At 28.1% G+C, this 14,517-nt stretch overlaps 2 protein-coding genes and 1 long non-coding RNA gene across 7 annotated transcripts in view; 1 reads left to right on the top strand and 2 right to left on the bottom strand.

The window, feature by feature from the left end:
• Positions 1 to 317: 317 nt before the first annotated feature.
• Positions 318 to 14,517, top strand: part of LOC122403341 (protein argonaute-2) — a 41,416-nt gene continuing 27,216 nt past the window's right edge. For both annotated transcript variants that reach the window (XM_043406823.1, XM_043406822.1), the window contains exons 1-5: positions 318 to 453; positions 2,824 to 2,946; positions 5,396 to 5,644; positions 9,296 to 9,424; positions 11,540 to 11,671. In XM_043406823.1, the coding sequence (XP_043262758.1) occupies positions 2,829 to 2,946; positions 5,396 to 5,644; positions 9,296 to 9,424; positions 11,540 to 11,671 (628 nt within the window). In that variant the 5' untranslated portion in view covers positions 318 to 453; positions 2,824 to 2,828. The remainder of the gene's footprint in view (positions 454 to 2,823; positions 2,947 to 5,395; positions 5,645 to 9,295; positions 9,425 to 11,539; positions 11,672 to 14,517) is intronic.
• Positions 1,769 to 4,286, bottom strand: LOC122403344 (39S ribosomal protein L53, mitochondrial). Its single transcript, XM_043406825.1, has 3 exons — positions 3,889 to 4,286; positions 2,538 to 2,650; positions 1,769 to 2,293 (listed from the first exon to the last, which is right to left on the bottom strand). Exons 1-3 carry the CDS (start codon positions 4,122 to 4,124, stop codon positions 2,097 to 2,099), a joined length of 546 nt encoding a protein of 181 aa, XP_043262760.1. The 5' UTR covers positions 4,125 to 4,286; the 3' UTR covers positions 1,769 to 2,096.
• On the bottom strand, positions 4,957 to 13,310 carry LOC122403345. Of its 4 annotated transcripts, none has more exons than XR_006259611.1 (4): positions 13,145 to 13,310; positions 11,233 to 11,344; positions 8,870 to 9,079; positions 4,957 to 5,418 (listed from the first exon to the last, which is right to left on the bottom strand). It is a non-coding gene; the product is annotated as an uncharacterized LOC122403345 (long non-coding RNA). The 4 variants fall into 4 exon arrangements; XR_006259613.1 differs by having other exon boundaries at positions 8,870 to 9,076; XR_006259610.1 differs by lacking the exons at positions 4,957 to 5,418; positions 8,870 to 9,079 and adding an exon at positions 10,693 to 10,978.

The raw sequence follows: 14,517 nt of genomic DNA, 5'->3' as shown, positions 1-14,517 counted from the left end.
CTCACAAGCTCCCGATCCGCTAACTATCCAAATGTGTAAATGCATTGTTTGATTGACCATTTAATATCTTACCATCGAAAACAGAGTCTGTTATATCACTTAGCTTTACCAACGATTTCTTTAGCAAGGCTTGAACGTAAACGGATATCTTAGAAAGCAATACAACGTAAATTCGTTTCTGTTCTCTAGAAACGCAACCCAACTCTCTAACATTTCATTCATTCAAAGGCGCCACCTACCAGTGCCTCTGGGATTAACGAGTTATGCTTGTTTTAGATGCAACTAGAGGGCGTGACGAATATGATGGTGTATTGTGATGCGCAGCACATCGCTACAGTAGTTTGTATATTATAATACAAAGACAATGTTTACGTGAAGCGAAGTTACAGTGCGGCTATCAACATTGCACATTCTACTTAAATATTGAATCTACAAAATAGGTGTCTTTATATAGTACGTATATCTACATTTAAACATTATTTATCGCAAAAATATTGTTATAACTTGTAACTTTTTGTCACTCGTTTATAACTTGATAGAAAGTATTCCGAAAAAAGTTTTCAAATATCAATTCAAGATTTCCGAGTATGTATACAAACTATCTACGCTAAAAATTTCAATAGGCATGAACAAGGTCAGTAGTAACGTAGTGAGGGAAGACAAAAATTAACCCTTTACCAATTTAGTGCGTCGCTCAGAATGGAAGACGCACACGACCGACATAGATTTATGTTGTTTCAAATTCTTTTATAACAAGAACTGTCTGTTGAATAGAAGGTACTAAATAACAAAGAAATACATATAAAACGTATTATAATCAATTTTTTACAATAATTTCTTATTAATTTCGATCGTAAAAAAAAATAAACATACTTACCATACTTTGTGGTTGTCATTTTAATTCATTGTTCAGATGTTAGAATAATTATGTGAAATACATACGCATAATATTTATGAACGACGAGAGGTCAGACAAACATAAAAAAAAACAAAGAAACTAAATAGATATACAAAAAAAAATTAATAGAAGATACTGTAAACTTAAAATGAGACTTACCCCAACATTCAAACTTTTTAACTTACCTTCCTGTTTTATTTTTCATAAAGATCATAAAGATTTATTATATTAAAACATATAAAATAATAATTAATAGGATTCTGCATACAATAGATATAATATTAATGCATGCTGAAGCACTAAATTATAGATACAAAATAGTATTATTCATAAATACCAAAGTTATAATAAATAATCCAAACTTTTAATAAGTAATTATACTATGTCATTCTTAAAATATTAAAAAATAAAAGTTTAGGTATGTCTAACAACATTTTAAATTATAGGTACTTTTTATCGCAGGTAGTTCAATAGGTATTGCAAACTGTATGCATTTATGAAATATGTTAATACAGAAAACATAAAAAATAAATGCAGCATATATATTAATATTAATATTTAATCTATATATGTTTAAAATATATTTTCCATATTCACATATACCATAAATGCATACAATAAGTAGTCTATATATCATAATACTAATTTTTTCGTTAATGTTGTATAATTGGATATTATAATTCATATTATACTAAAAATATAAATTTTTAATGATTACTAAACTTATGAAAATAAAATAACCAATTAAACTTTGGTATAATACATCTTGAAAAAATATGTGAAAATACAAATATTTTTGTGTAGAAAGGAAATAATAAAAGCATATCAGGTTTCTTCATTAAACATATCTGTAAAGGCCAGTTCTTGAATATAAACAATATCACTTTTCAGTAACACTTTTTGTGTTGAAAAATTGGATACTTTCTCTTAGGTAAATAAAAAATAAAAAATAAAAAAAAAATTAACTAATTATATTTTATTTCACAAAAAGAAGGTTAAATCATTAAAGACATAATTATTAATAAATGGTTCATTACTAAATCTCCCTCGTGAACTAACAATATATGTTTAATTTTCTGTGATATTCTGCAACTGAATTAAAACAAAATCGAGCATTTACTTCAGAGAAAATGGATGATTTAACCACATTTTTCTACTCTACTAGTGTATGAGCATGTCATTAAGCTATGGATAAGTTTTATAAAAATACTCCTCTATGTTTGCTATATTGTTTAATTTTAACTCTACCCCTCTTTTTCTTCTTCTCTATAACTGCTTCGTCACTTTCATTTGTGGACTTAGTGTCAACCAAAGGAGTAATGTGTTTGTTGTAAAGTTCCAACATATTTAGACATGACAAGTGTGCACCTTTAAATATCACGTTATCGCCTGATACTGAAAAATAGAAATGCAAAAAAAAATCATGATTTTGCTGTTCTTGATTCAAACAATATTATTTTATACAATATTAGGTTTTTGAATTTTGTATGTATGATTTTATTTCATTTATTTACTTTAGATATATTTTTAAATTCTTATACGTATATTCCTTTAACACTTTTATATGTACATTAAAGTGAAAAAAAAAAATTATTAATTAATGCAAAAATAATTTTCAATAAAATGATTTAATACTTACTTAACTTCATTGTAACTGTTGGTTCAGATTGGTCAGAGACAATTTGTGGTTTCACAATGCAATGTGCATTTGTTGCAATTATCTTTGGTGTCGTAATTTGAAAAAAGAAATTTCTGCAAATATATATCACACATATACTTTGTTATTAAATAAACTTTCATTACTGGTAATAGTAAATGTTTTTGTTTAATCCATTAAGTGATATTAGTTTTGAAATTTATGTTTATTCTATTACATTAAAAAATATGATAACTTTATACTGCCCTTTACTTTTGCAATATTTCAGGAAATATGGAACAAGTGAAACAAAAGAAACAATTCAGAGAAACTAAACAACTACAACCATTTCCAGTGGACAAATATAATACTCTGCTTTCCATGCTTGGGGAGGTATTTGGACAATGTAATGGTAAGTTTAAAATATTTCCATAATTATGTAACCAAAGAGAATTACAATAGTATAGGATGAGCTGTTTTCAATAAATATTTTGTACTAAATTCCCAAGTAGATAATTTATAGCGCAGAAATTAGTATTCACTGAAAGTCCTATTAGATCATGATTACTTAGTTATTACATTGTATAAAAAAAATACTATCGTTAAAATTGTTTTTAAAAATTAGTTTTGATGAACAAATTGAAAATTTAATAAAAATTAATTACTTTACACAATAAAACACATGTGTATATTACATTATGATAAAAAGTATTCTTTAGATTGTTACAAGTAAAGAAAAATGTATTGTGCCAGCAGAAACTTTAGTATAGCCTAAAAAACTAGAACTGTGTTTATAATGATTTCTTTGAAATTGATGATTGATATCATCGAATATAGTCATATCTTTGCAGAATATGAAATTATTTAAAAACATGCACATAAATGAGTATTTTTGTTTAATAATAGTACATTTATTTGCAACATAAACCTTAATGATTTATCAAATAAACAGTATGTATAAAATTACTGAAACTTTGATCTATTTTAACCACTTAATTCTCTAAATAAAGTATATTTGGATACATGCATAATGTATTATTCCTTTAACCTACGAGCATTTAAAATAACCAATATAAAAATTACAAAAAATAAATAAATCAAATTATTTTAATAAACTAAATATTGTTAAATATTTTTAACCATCAACCTCAAGGAAAATGAACATTAAGTGGTTAATATATGTGGACAGAGTAACATGCATAAAATTTTGTGTCAAGTGTATTTATAACTAACAGTACATTGTATATCATTAGTTATAGATTAAAGCAAAAAATAAAATTAATTAACTCTGTTTATAAGAATTAATTGAATTACAAAAGAATATTCGTAACAATTGAAACTTCCATGAACTAACCTTGTTTGTAAAGCATTTTCATGGAAGGGATCGAATTTTATCTGAATTGATTTTACTGGTTTTAAAGACAAAGTACGTAATTGCTTTGCTATTGCACTTATGACGCCTTTTGAACGTGTATGAGCTCCACTAAAAGGAAGCGACATTTTGAAAGTCGAGCACGAACTCAACTCTATTCGTTTCCTTTCGAGGATCCCATGATTTTGGTTCACGTTATTCCCTTCTAGTAGTTGCATGGTCGAAGCGTTAGGTGGAGCTGCTAGATTATACGACGCATGGCACAAAATGAATCTTTCTGTATGAAATATGTTCCATGGACGGTAGAATGAATGTAAATAAAACCACGTAAATGCGGTAGATCTGTTTGACCAGAGATTATTTCCAGATATATAAAAATAGAAAAAAATTGATAAAAGTTATTATTTATGTATATAAATAACAATTAATCATTTCGCAAATCTACATGTGCTATGTTAACGAAAGAAAGTATATAAAGATATCAAATAAAGTAACAAAAATAAAAACATATTTATAAACACGGAAACATATTAAATAACAATACAAAATATTCTTAAAACAGAAAACTAATAATTAATTATATGAACTATATTCGTTTATATTAGTAATATTAAATTCAAGATTATTGTCAACAATATTGTCCAATTTTTAATAATCGTATCACACGAAGCATAATTTTTATTACGTCGTATTACATTAAATAATACATTTCGCTTTATATTGATATTAATACGATGGTAAGTAAGATAAAGTATAATTTTATTACAACCATTTGGCATCATTGCCTGTAGTAAATCCCTGACTAAAATCATTTCGATATAATGGGGGCAAATAATGTTTTAGCCAAAATTCGTTTATATCCAACTTTGTTTTATGGAACGAACTACGTTATACTGTTGTAATTACTTTATTTTGTTATTAAATTTTTATTTTATTATAATATTATAATGTCATTTTTTATAATATCACATAGATATATTAGATTGTAAGAAATCAGAGTCTGAATGTACAAAATATGTATATAGTATGTCATAAAAGTTTGCCTCTACACCTCTTAATCTAATACCTTTAATTTGACTAATTTAAACAAAACTTTATGCAGAGGCCAAATTTTGAAACACTCGTTTGGATTTCTACATAACGTTATTGTGTTTAAATGTCGTATTATAAAAGATGAGACCGAGCTGGAAAAAAAAAAACAAACAGTGATCATGACTTTTGATCTCGAATGTCAAATATAAATTCCATCTTTTCGTGAGGTATTACTGTATTTATAAGTCAAACTTCAGACTCTCTGGCGCACGCCCACTGGCTCGAAGCCCTCTAGTAAATCCAGGACGAAACGCAATTACTTTTCCTTCCTTGCGCGGCTAACAGAGGGCAGATACAGACGGCGGTCATTATTTTGTGTCGTAAAATGCGCCCATAGCAAAAAGCTTGCGCCTCTGACTTGAATGTTTTCAACATTCCTCATGGAATTTATAATCAGTTACGTGGCGTGCGAGTGAATCGCTGAAAAGAAAAGCCGTAGAAAAGATGCAACGCGCGAGGTGGAAGGTAGTAGAGGAGAGTGCATCCGAGAGAGCTGGCGAACGAAGGAATGAAGAAACGGCGGTGCGTACCATGGGAAAGACGAGAGGGAAAGACGAAGGGGATAGGACTACTGGACGGAGGTTAGGGTCAGTAACAGCATGCTGGACGAAAGGGTTGAAGGCGTCAGGACGAATCAGCTCGGAGGGTGAGCGAAATCCCAGCAGTACACATGGTGGACTCGCGCATTGGTTGCGCGGTAGTAAGACGTGTTACGCATTGCACTGCCGAGAACAGTGAACTATAAACACTTCTGTTTACCAACAAACTTGCGGCATTCATTCCCTTTTGAGGGGCTCATGACTCGATTCACGCTACCCCTTCTCTTTCACAGTGCACTTCTAGCGTCACACGGTTGTAACGCTAGTCGCTAGATGTAGTTACTACAATCGTATGACGTAAACGCAGAATCATTCTGCCGTCGATCGTACCATAGAACGGCTCGACGAGCCTTCCTAAACCCAAATGAGACAATCTGGATAAATCGCTACGAAATAATAATCTGTTTGTATTTCTACGATATTTAAAGATAGATTCTTAGTCAAATGAACAAAAGTTGTAAATTTCTAGTTTATTTAATAAACCTGTATCGTTGAATTTCAAGAATGAATTTCGATAATTTCGATACCTGTAACTTAGACTCGATTGTCTCAAATAAGAACAACAGTTTTGTTAATAGCGACGTTAAACATTCGCGATAGATTATCAATCAAATGAACACAATGTTATTTATTAAATATGTATCACTATATTTTGAAGACGAATCCCGGTACGTGTAACCTAGACACTACTGTATGAAGTAAGAATAATGTCGACGATATTGAAGAATTTCAAGTATTTTATATTATATTCGGTACTGGGATGTAATAAAAATATATTGTTCAACAGTAACATTAAATTATAATATTTATCAAGCTGATACATGGCGGATGTTCAGTATCATTTTTTATTTTTTGCAAAACAAAGGCAGAATGTATGTTATATAAATCAAATTCATTCTCGAAACGCAATTATACATATTGAATAAATAATCCTTTGTTCGTTAAATTAATAATGCCACGGAATTTTCATTTCACAATGATTTATGCGATTTGCCTCGCATAGGTTAGTTGCATCTAGGTTAAATATTTAGAAAGGTTCGAACCTCCGTGCTAGCATGACTGCGTACGTCATACGTTGTATAATAACTACCATGGATGAATATTACGTTAAAATGATGTTATAATTGAAATACTTCTAAAATGAAATAAAATTGTCGTCGAATATTAAATACTCCGGTCACTTATATTAGACGATGCTTTGAACAACTAATTAATGTTATTAATGAATAAAGAATATAAATTATTTCAGGTCGTGTGTATATAATATTACTGTAATGTTTGCTGTTTCAAATTTTTTATATACAAATAAATAAATTTTGCAAAAACTTCAGAAATTCTTTAGAAATTTATGCGAAATTTACGAATTTAATTAATTACGTATTTATAAAATTTATTTACTTTTTATTTTTAAAACTATGTTCAATGCATTATTATATGTTAAGATCAAATAACATCATTCTAATAGGAGTCGTACACATTACGATTGCTCGTTCGAGAAAAAATACGATTTATTATACTTATGAATGCGAGAAATCATAATGTGCGGGGGCCATTTAATATTAAACGATCTTCAGTGTACTGTTTGATCGTGATTTAATATCACTAATTCAACACAGCGTTAACTTTAATTGTTTTTTATATGGTTAATTTTGAAGTATCACTTTCTTTGAAAATTGGTCTATAAAGGAGATTAGTAGTATTACATTCTTTATTTTATTAGATTTCAAAATTTCCCCCAGTTCTCAACAGCAGATATTTATTTAAAATAATTATAAAAAATATTATTATACGAATATCATGAGCCCCATCAACGAGAACGAATTATGCGGCCGTGTGATTCTTATACTTTTCTCTGTCCGCTATACTCTTTCCTTCTATTCTATGTAGCTTGTTCTTTTTTTTCTCTCCTACTGTGCTTGGCTCGATAAAACGTGTTTTATGCGGCTCAAACTTCAAGCTATTCGAATGTTTCAAACGTTTATAAATGAATGTACGCGCCTAATTTTATGTTTTTCTTTTGTTACATATTTATATTTCGCGCGTGACATTAACTATGCAATTCGTAGTTCAAAACTTGATTAAAGGCCAGAATCCAAAAATGATTTTAACGGCAATTGTTAATATTGTGAATAAAAGTAATTTGTTTTATTTTGAAAGAATATTAATGCATTAATTTGTAAAGATATTCATATGTAGCTTTTCTGCTACATGCATTTTCGTATTTATACTACTATTATGTATTATATTAATTTAAAAAAAAAATCAGAGCTAACAATTAATGTAATGTGTTGGAAGAATATTAAATTATATAGTTACATTGTTAGTCACTCTGAAGTTTCTGTACTGTGAATATTAATATTTAAAAAATTGCATCACATTTAATTTGTGATTATATATTCGTGTTCTAATATTGTTACAATAATATCATTAAAAAATCGTATTTAGTAATTGTCAGAGGGAGAAGTACATCATACCAAATATGCAACAAGAGATTCAGCAATTGTCAAATAAAAATGTTAACCTTTCCAAACTTGCAAGTTGTTTAAATATTGCTTTTAAAGCCTGTCATCAAGCTTTGAAGCATGCTGCTTTAAATGGCAATTTTACATATTACAAACAGTATAGAACAATATAAAAATAGAAACAAGTGACAAACTCATTGCTAAATGCTCAAAATATATCAAACCATTTTTTAAAAGTAAGCATGGTTGTTTCGAAGAATGAACAATTTCAGAAAAAAATAAAAAATACTCTTTTTGCTAAAAATGGTACAAAATATAAAATATATTGCTTGTTATTTTTTTCTGATAGGTAAATAAATCTTTCTCAATGACTTTCAAAGCTTTCATTTTTCTTTAAGAAGATTCTATTTCTCTTAATTTATCTAATGATTTCAAACTTTTGGTCAATAGTGGTGTATGTTAAAAATTTAATATTTGACTTTTCTTAAACACTTTTTGTATGATTTATTAGAGCTTTTCTCTTTATAAATAGTACTTTTTGAATTTTTTCATGATTCTTGAAAGTTACAAAAACAATTTTTGTTTTATAATAGGCAATATCTTTTTTCGTACTTCTTCGAAACGTATTTACCATGCAAAAAGAGAAATGTGGATACTAAATACATGCATCTACAATTTGTGATCAGATATTTTTGGCATTATTTCTTTTTTTTAAATTTCTAGTCTTGTCAAAGAATGTACCATAGATCAAAGGGATTTAAAGTACACAGTTAGTACAAAAACAGTAGTAAAAGACTACTAATAACTTACCTTATACAGTCTCAGGGTAGTTGCGTTTTTTAACAGCAGTAACAGGTTCCTCTTGAATACTTTTTTCATGTGAAATGTCACTATTAATCAGCAACAGTGGAAAGTAGATAGGATCATAGTATGTCTCTTGAATACTTTTTCTACCACATCTTTAGTTTAGATAGGGAAGAAAATATTTTGCTGTGCTTGCTTAATTCGTCTCTATACCTGCTAAAAGATAAATGAGAACAATTATAGGCTTTTGATAAAAAAAAAAAGTAGAAGCTGGTCTTGAAAATGTAAAATATGAAATCATTTTATAGAAATGTACTGTGCTCAATATTTAGATCACTCTGAATCGAATTATCTAAAATAAGAAAAAGTTTGGACCAGTCCCCTAATATTGGAAATAATCAAAATGATGAAATTATGCTATCATATTTTCAGCTTCCATAACTGGACCCCCAACAAATTCTACTATTGGAACAACTGGAACTAGTGTTGTGACTCCTAGTTCTTTAGGACATGTTCCTATACAACAAACACACACTCCTCCTCAACCTCCTGAACTGCCAAGTAAGTATTTCTAAGTTACTTCATTAATATTTTCTTGTTATTATGTGATACACGTCGAGCGAATATTATAAAATGTTTAATGTGATTTAAGTTGTAAAAATAGAAAGTAAATAAATGTGTGAAGAAAAAGAAGTAGCAGACATTATGAATTTGAAATGAGACTTACCCTGAACATTCAGATTTTTAAACCTAATCGAGTTTAACTTATCTACACATATTAATTTTAATTTGTAACATCTTGAATAGAATCATGATGGCTACCTGTGATATTAAAACACACAACAACATTTATTACAAAGGTTTCATTCAAATGGCAATACCATGAAATACACTTATAAAATAATACTTAATATGATTCTACATATAATGAATATAATATTAATATGTGCAGAAGTTGTATTCACTTATAATACAGTTTTAACAATAATTCAAAATGTATAGGGTTACTGTAACACTAAATTGTACATATAATATTGTTTTAGTATGCATAAATTACATGCAATAAAACGTTACTATAATTAATCAAAATTTTGGTATGCAATTACACTGTTTTATAATTATTAAATATTAAAATATAAAAAAAAAGTGTAACTATATTTTGAAATGTTTAAAAACTACGAATTGTAAGTAATAAATAATAATACATTTTTGTAATTAGATATTTATTATACATTACTACAACGATTTTTTCTTAATTTTATATTCTTGGATATTATATAATTTTTGTTACATTAAAAATACAAATTTGTAATAATCCCCAGAATCATAGAAATACAATAAAAAATACAGTTACTAAATTTTTATTAATATTATATAGTATTGAAAATAATAAATAATAAAATCTTGATATGCCATAGACATTATTTATTTAATTAATTAACATTTATAATCAGAATACTAAGATATCTAATCACTACAATGTAATGTTTCAAATATAAATAATACTGTATACATATAAATATAAAATACCATTTCTCAAAAATAGTTTATTCCAAAGGTCTTAGTGTAATAAATCTTGAAAGAATAAATGCAATTAAAAATCCTGCTACAAAGCAGGCAATAAAAATATAAAATGTTTCTTTATCAAAGACATCTGTAAAAGCTGGCACCTGATTATAAAGAGTGACAATGAGTTTCATATTATAATTCTTACTGTTTGAAGTATGACTAGCCATTTTATAAATATATTTCTCTAATGGTGAGAAATCTAAATACTTTCTTTTAAGTAGATTAGGAAGGGAAAAAGCAATTAACTAATTACATAATTTTTTGTGATATTCTACAGATGAATACAAAAGAATTGGGAATGTTTAAAATAAAAGATAACTTTATTCTTTAACTTATACTTGCATTTGTATCAATTATTTTCGTATTTAAAAAATTACTAATATATGAGTACTTCTATGTTTGCTTTCCTGGTCAATTTTAAATTTGGTCTGTCCTTTGCTTTCTTCTCTTCTGCAACTGTCTTTTCACTTCCAATTTTAGGTTTAGGTGGAGCCAAAGTAGGGATGTATTTGTTATAAAGTTTAAATATCACACAATCATCTGTTACTAGAAGATAGAAATGCAAGAATACAATATTACAATTCTGCTGTTTTTTATTTAAAAAATATAATTTCATACAGTATTTCAATTTTAAATATATGATTTTATCTCATTTAATCCTACTGTTTCATTTATTTACTCTGGACTTATTTTTTAATTTTATATATACATATATTCTTTTAGTATTTGTATATTTTTTTAAATGAAAAATATGAATTATTAATTAATGCAAAAATATTTTTTAAAATAACATTACTCACATAACTTCAATGAAACTGTGGATCCAGGTACTTTGAGGTATTTTGTGGTTTCACAATGCAAAATGGATTCATTGCAGTAATCTTTGGAGTTGTAATGTGGAAGAAAAGATCTCTGTAAATATATCACACATACACATGTTATTAGATAATGTATCATTACTGGTAAAAGTAGATAATTATATTTAGTTTCTTAACTAAATGTTGTGTTTTGAAGTTAGTCAAAATAATTGACAATTATTATTTTTTTTATAAAGTTTTAAGTTGTTCAATAACTTCTGTATTTATCTTTATTTTTATAATATTTCAGATAAAATGGAACAACCAGAACAAAACAAACAATTCAGAGAATTGAAACAACTACAACAACCAGTTCCAGTGGAAAAATTTGACAATCTTCTTACTGTACTTGGGGAGGTACGTGGATATGGACATTGTAATGGTAAGTTTAACATATTTCTATAATTGTGCAACCAATGAAAGTCACAAGAACATGAGATAAATTGTTTGCAATAAACATTATGTACTAAATTCTAAAATAGATAATAATTTATGTCATGAAAATAAGTATTCACTGAAAGTCTTGCTAGACCATGACTACTTATTATGTAATATAAAAAAGTATAGTAATTGAAATTATTTTCAAAAAATCATTCTAAAGTGAAAATTGAATAATACATAGTTAATTTACATGATTGCATACATATGTTTCTCACATTACGACAAGAAGAAGTATTTTTTAGATTTTTGTGTGTATAGAACAATATGAAAAAGTCAATAATTTATGTCAATAGAACCCTTAGTTAGTATATCATATAAAACTGCAACTGTGCTCATAATGTTTTTCTGACTTTTAAATAAAGTCAGTTTAATTCTAAATAATTATACTTTTAACATATTTACTTCATTAGTTTCATATTTTATTAATTCTCTAAAATTGTGTTGTAAGTTTTTACTAATAATATTTATAAATTCATAATTAAATTTTCCACCTATTTTTAGATATTAATTATCATTCAATCTCTGAATCATTAATGAAAACATTCACTATAGAGTGCAGGATATTTGTAGTAATGAGATTGTTATATACTTATAAATTAAATCCAATTCCTTAGTATTCTGGTACAAAAAATAATTATCAATAACCTTTTATTGTCTTGAGAACTAACCTAAACCCACCCAGAACATTAATGTTTAATCATACACATCTATCATAACTATAAATTAAAGTTCTCTATATATTAAACAGTTTACCATCAATAATTCATTTTTATCAAGTCATTACAATCTAGAAAGCACAATTACTTTACATGGATTGTTAGGAACTTGTTCTACCACCCTGTTCTTTGATTCTATGGATCATATAGATACTAATTAGTGTCACATTATGTGCATAGTCTTATTAAACACAGTATGGTGCGTAAAGGGGGGAAAACGCGTGTATAAAACTCAACCCGTGATTATCACTGGTGTAATTTCAAAACTTTTTCTAAAAATACGAACATTCATATCGTCTGCTAGTTCCTAGAAATTTCGCATGCGCATAGTATTGACGTCATCGCATATAACCTAATCTTTGCAGAATGTGAAGTTACCTACCTACTCTTTATTGGAAGACATGCGCAACTTTCAGATTATTAATCATTATGTTTAGTTTTTGAATATTACATTTATTCTAATGAAAACTATAGTAAATGATCAAACTACACATCATAAACGTGCTTTATAAAATTATTGAAATTCATTTATAATACGAAAGTAATACATAACTTTTTATCAAAAATGAATTTTTAACTAGCAATGTATCGTATATTATTTGTTATAGACTTGAAAACGAATGAAATTAATTGGTTGTACTTATAAGAATTAATTATTATCTAAATATTCGTAGGAAAAGAAATTTCAGTGAACTAACCTTATTTCCAAAGCATTATCATAGACGAAATTATATGTTATGTGAATTAATTTTACTGATTTTAAAATCAAAGAACGTAATTGTTTTATAATTATATTTATGAGAATTCTTTTGAACGTATACGAGTTTCACTAAAAGGAAACGACATTTCAAAAATTGAAAATGCAGTTCGGTGCATTCACGTGTAGTATTCGTACTGTTCCGAGAGTCTTATGGCTTCGTTCACGCTGCACCTTATTTCTTTTAACGTTTCATGGTTAAAACGCTAGATGGAGTTCTATGTATATGGTGCATGGTGCAGTTATTTTACCATGGGATAAATAATTCCATTCTACCATTAAATGCATGAAAGAGTAGTAGTTTCAAAACATGTAACCACACGCTATGAAATAACAATATTATATTCAACACGATTCGAAATTGCCGCCATTTTATAGATTTTCGAAACGATTCAAAATCTCGTCACTAGTTGAACGTTGCGTCACAGACGAGGTATACATATGTAGACCTTACACCTTACAGAGGGATTAAAAAAAAGCAGTCATCATTTCGACAACAAATTTGAGCTAGCATTGTTGTTTCTCATTAAACTCCAATACAGGAGCGAGTAATTTGTGGCCAGCCATGGACTCGTTTGTACATATACATCAAATTAAGATTACTTATGCACCTCGTCTGTGATTGCGCATCATGTGATTGTGGTACGTAAGAGCTGTGCGTACCTACTACGTCATACCGTTGAATAACGCCATCTAGTGTTACAGCTGTGTGATTAACAAAAGCGTACTACGAAAGAGAAGGGGCAGCGGGACTTTGTGACTTTCCCTTCTCACGGCAAAAATCCTTGTCGCCGGGTGTACACTGATTGGTTAACTTAAGACCAATTGGAATCAAGCTGGTGGCAGCCATTGTAGAAGATAGTCTCGTTCGCAGTGCGTGTGTAGAGAAGTGTGTCGTGTGGTCATTGGGTTTTGTGTTAAATTTTTTACTTATTTATTAGTGATTATTTGGTATTTTTCATCGTCAGCTGCGAAAATGTATCCTGTAGGACAATGTAAGTATCTAAAAATATATATTTTTTCGTGCGATATCTAAAAATATTCGAAAACGGATTCTCTTGTATTTGTCTAAGCAAGAATAGGATATCGTTGTCGAGCGGTTCTGGTTCTTTGTTCCTCTTTGATTACTTCCAGGCAATCAAAATTTTGTGTAACGATGAATGCGTTAATGAAATGTATGTATAACAAATTCGAATTTAACGAAATTCGAAAAAGATTTCAGAAGTTCTCAAGTACAGTGTCGAACAAAATGATGGGACGTTCGATGGATTTGAATATTTCATGTAACTAAAATAAAAGAATGTACATTTTATA

Source organism: Colletes gigas, unplaced genomic scaffold (assembly GCF_013123115.1).
Source record: "Colletes gigas isolate AHSC1104 unplaced genomic scaffold, ASM1312311v1 Colletes_gigas_Sc00049, whole genome shotgun sequence".
NCBI classification, from domain to species: Eukaryota; Metazoa; Arthropoda; class Insecta; order Hymenoptera; family Colletidae; genus Colletes; species Colletes gigas.
The sequence above is the reverse complement of the archived record's forward strand: the minus strand, read 5'-3'. Positions and strand labels throughout refer to the sequence as shown.

Excerpts from the sequence above, each read along its gene's own strand:
- LOC122403344 (XM_043406825.1), bottom strand. The coding sequence starts at position 4,124 with ATGCAACTACTAGAAGGGAATAACGTGAACCAAAATCATGGGATCCTC. Across the intron at positions 2,651-3,888 it reads GAAAATGCTTTACAAACAAG|AAATTTCTTTTTTCAAATTA; the intron begins GTTAGTTCATGG and ends ATATATTTGCAG. Across the intron at positions 2,294-2,537 it reads AACAGTTACAATGAAGTTAA|TATCAGGCGATAACGTGATA; the intron begins GTAAGTATTAAA and ends TCTATTTTTCAG.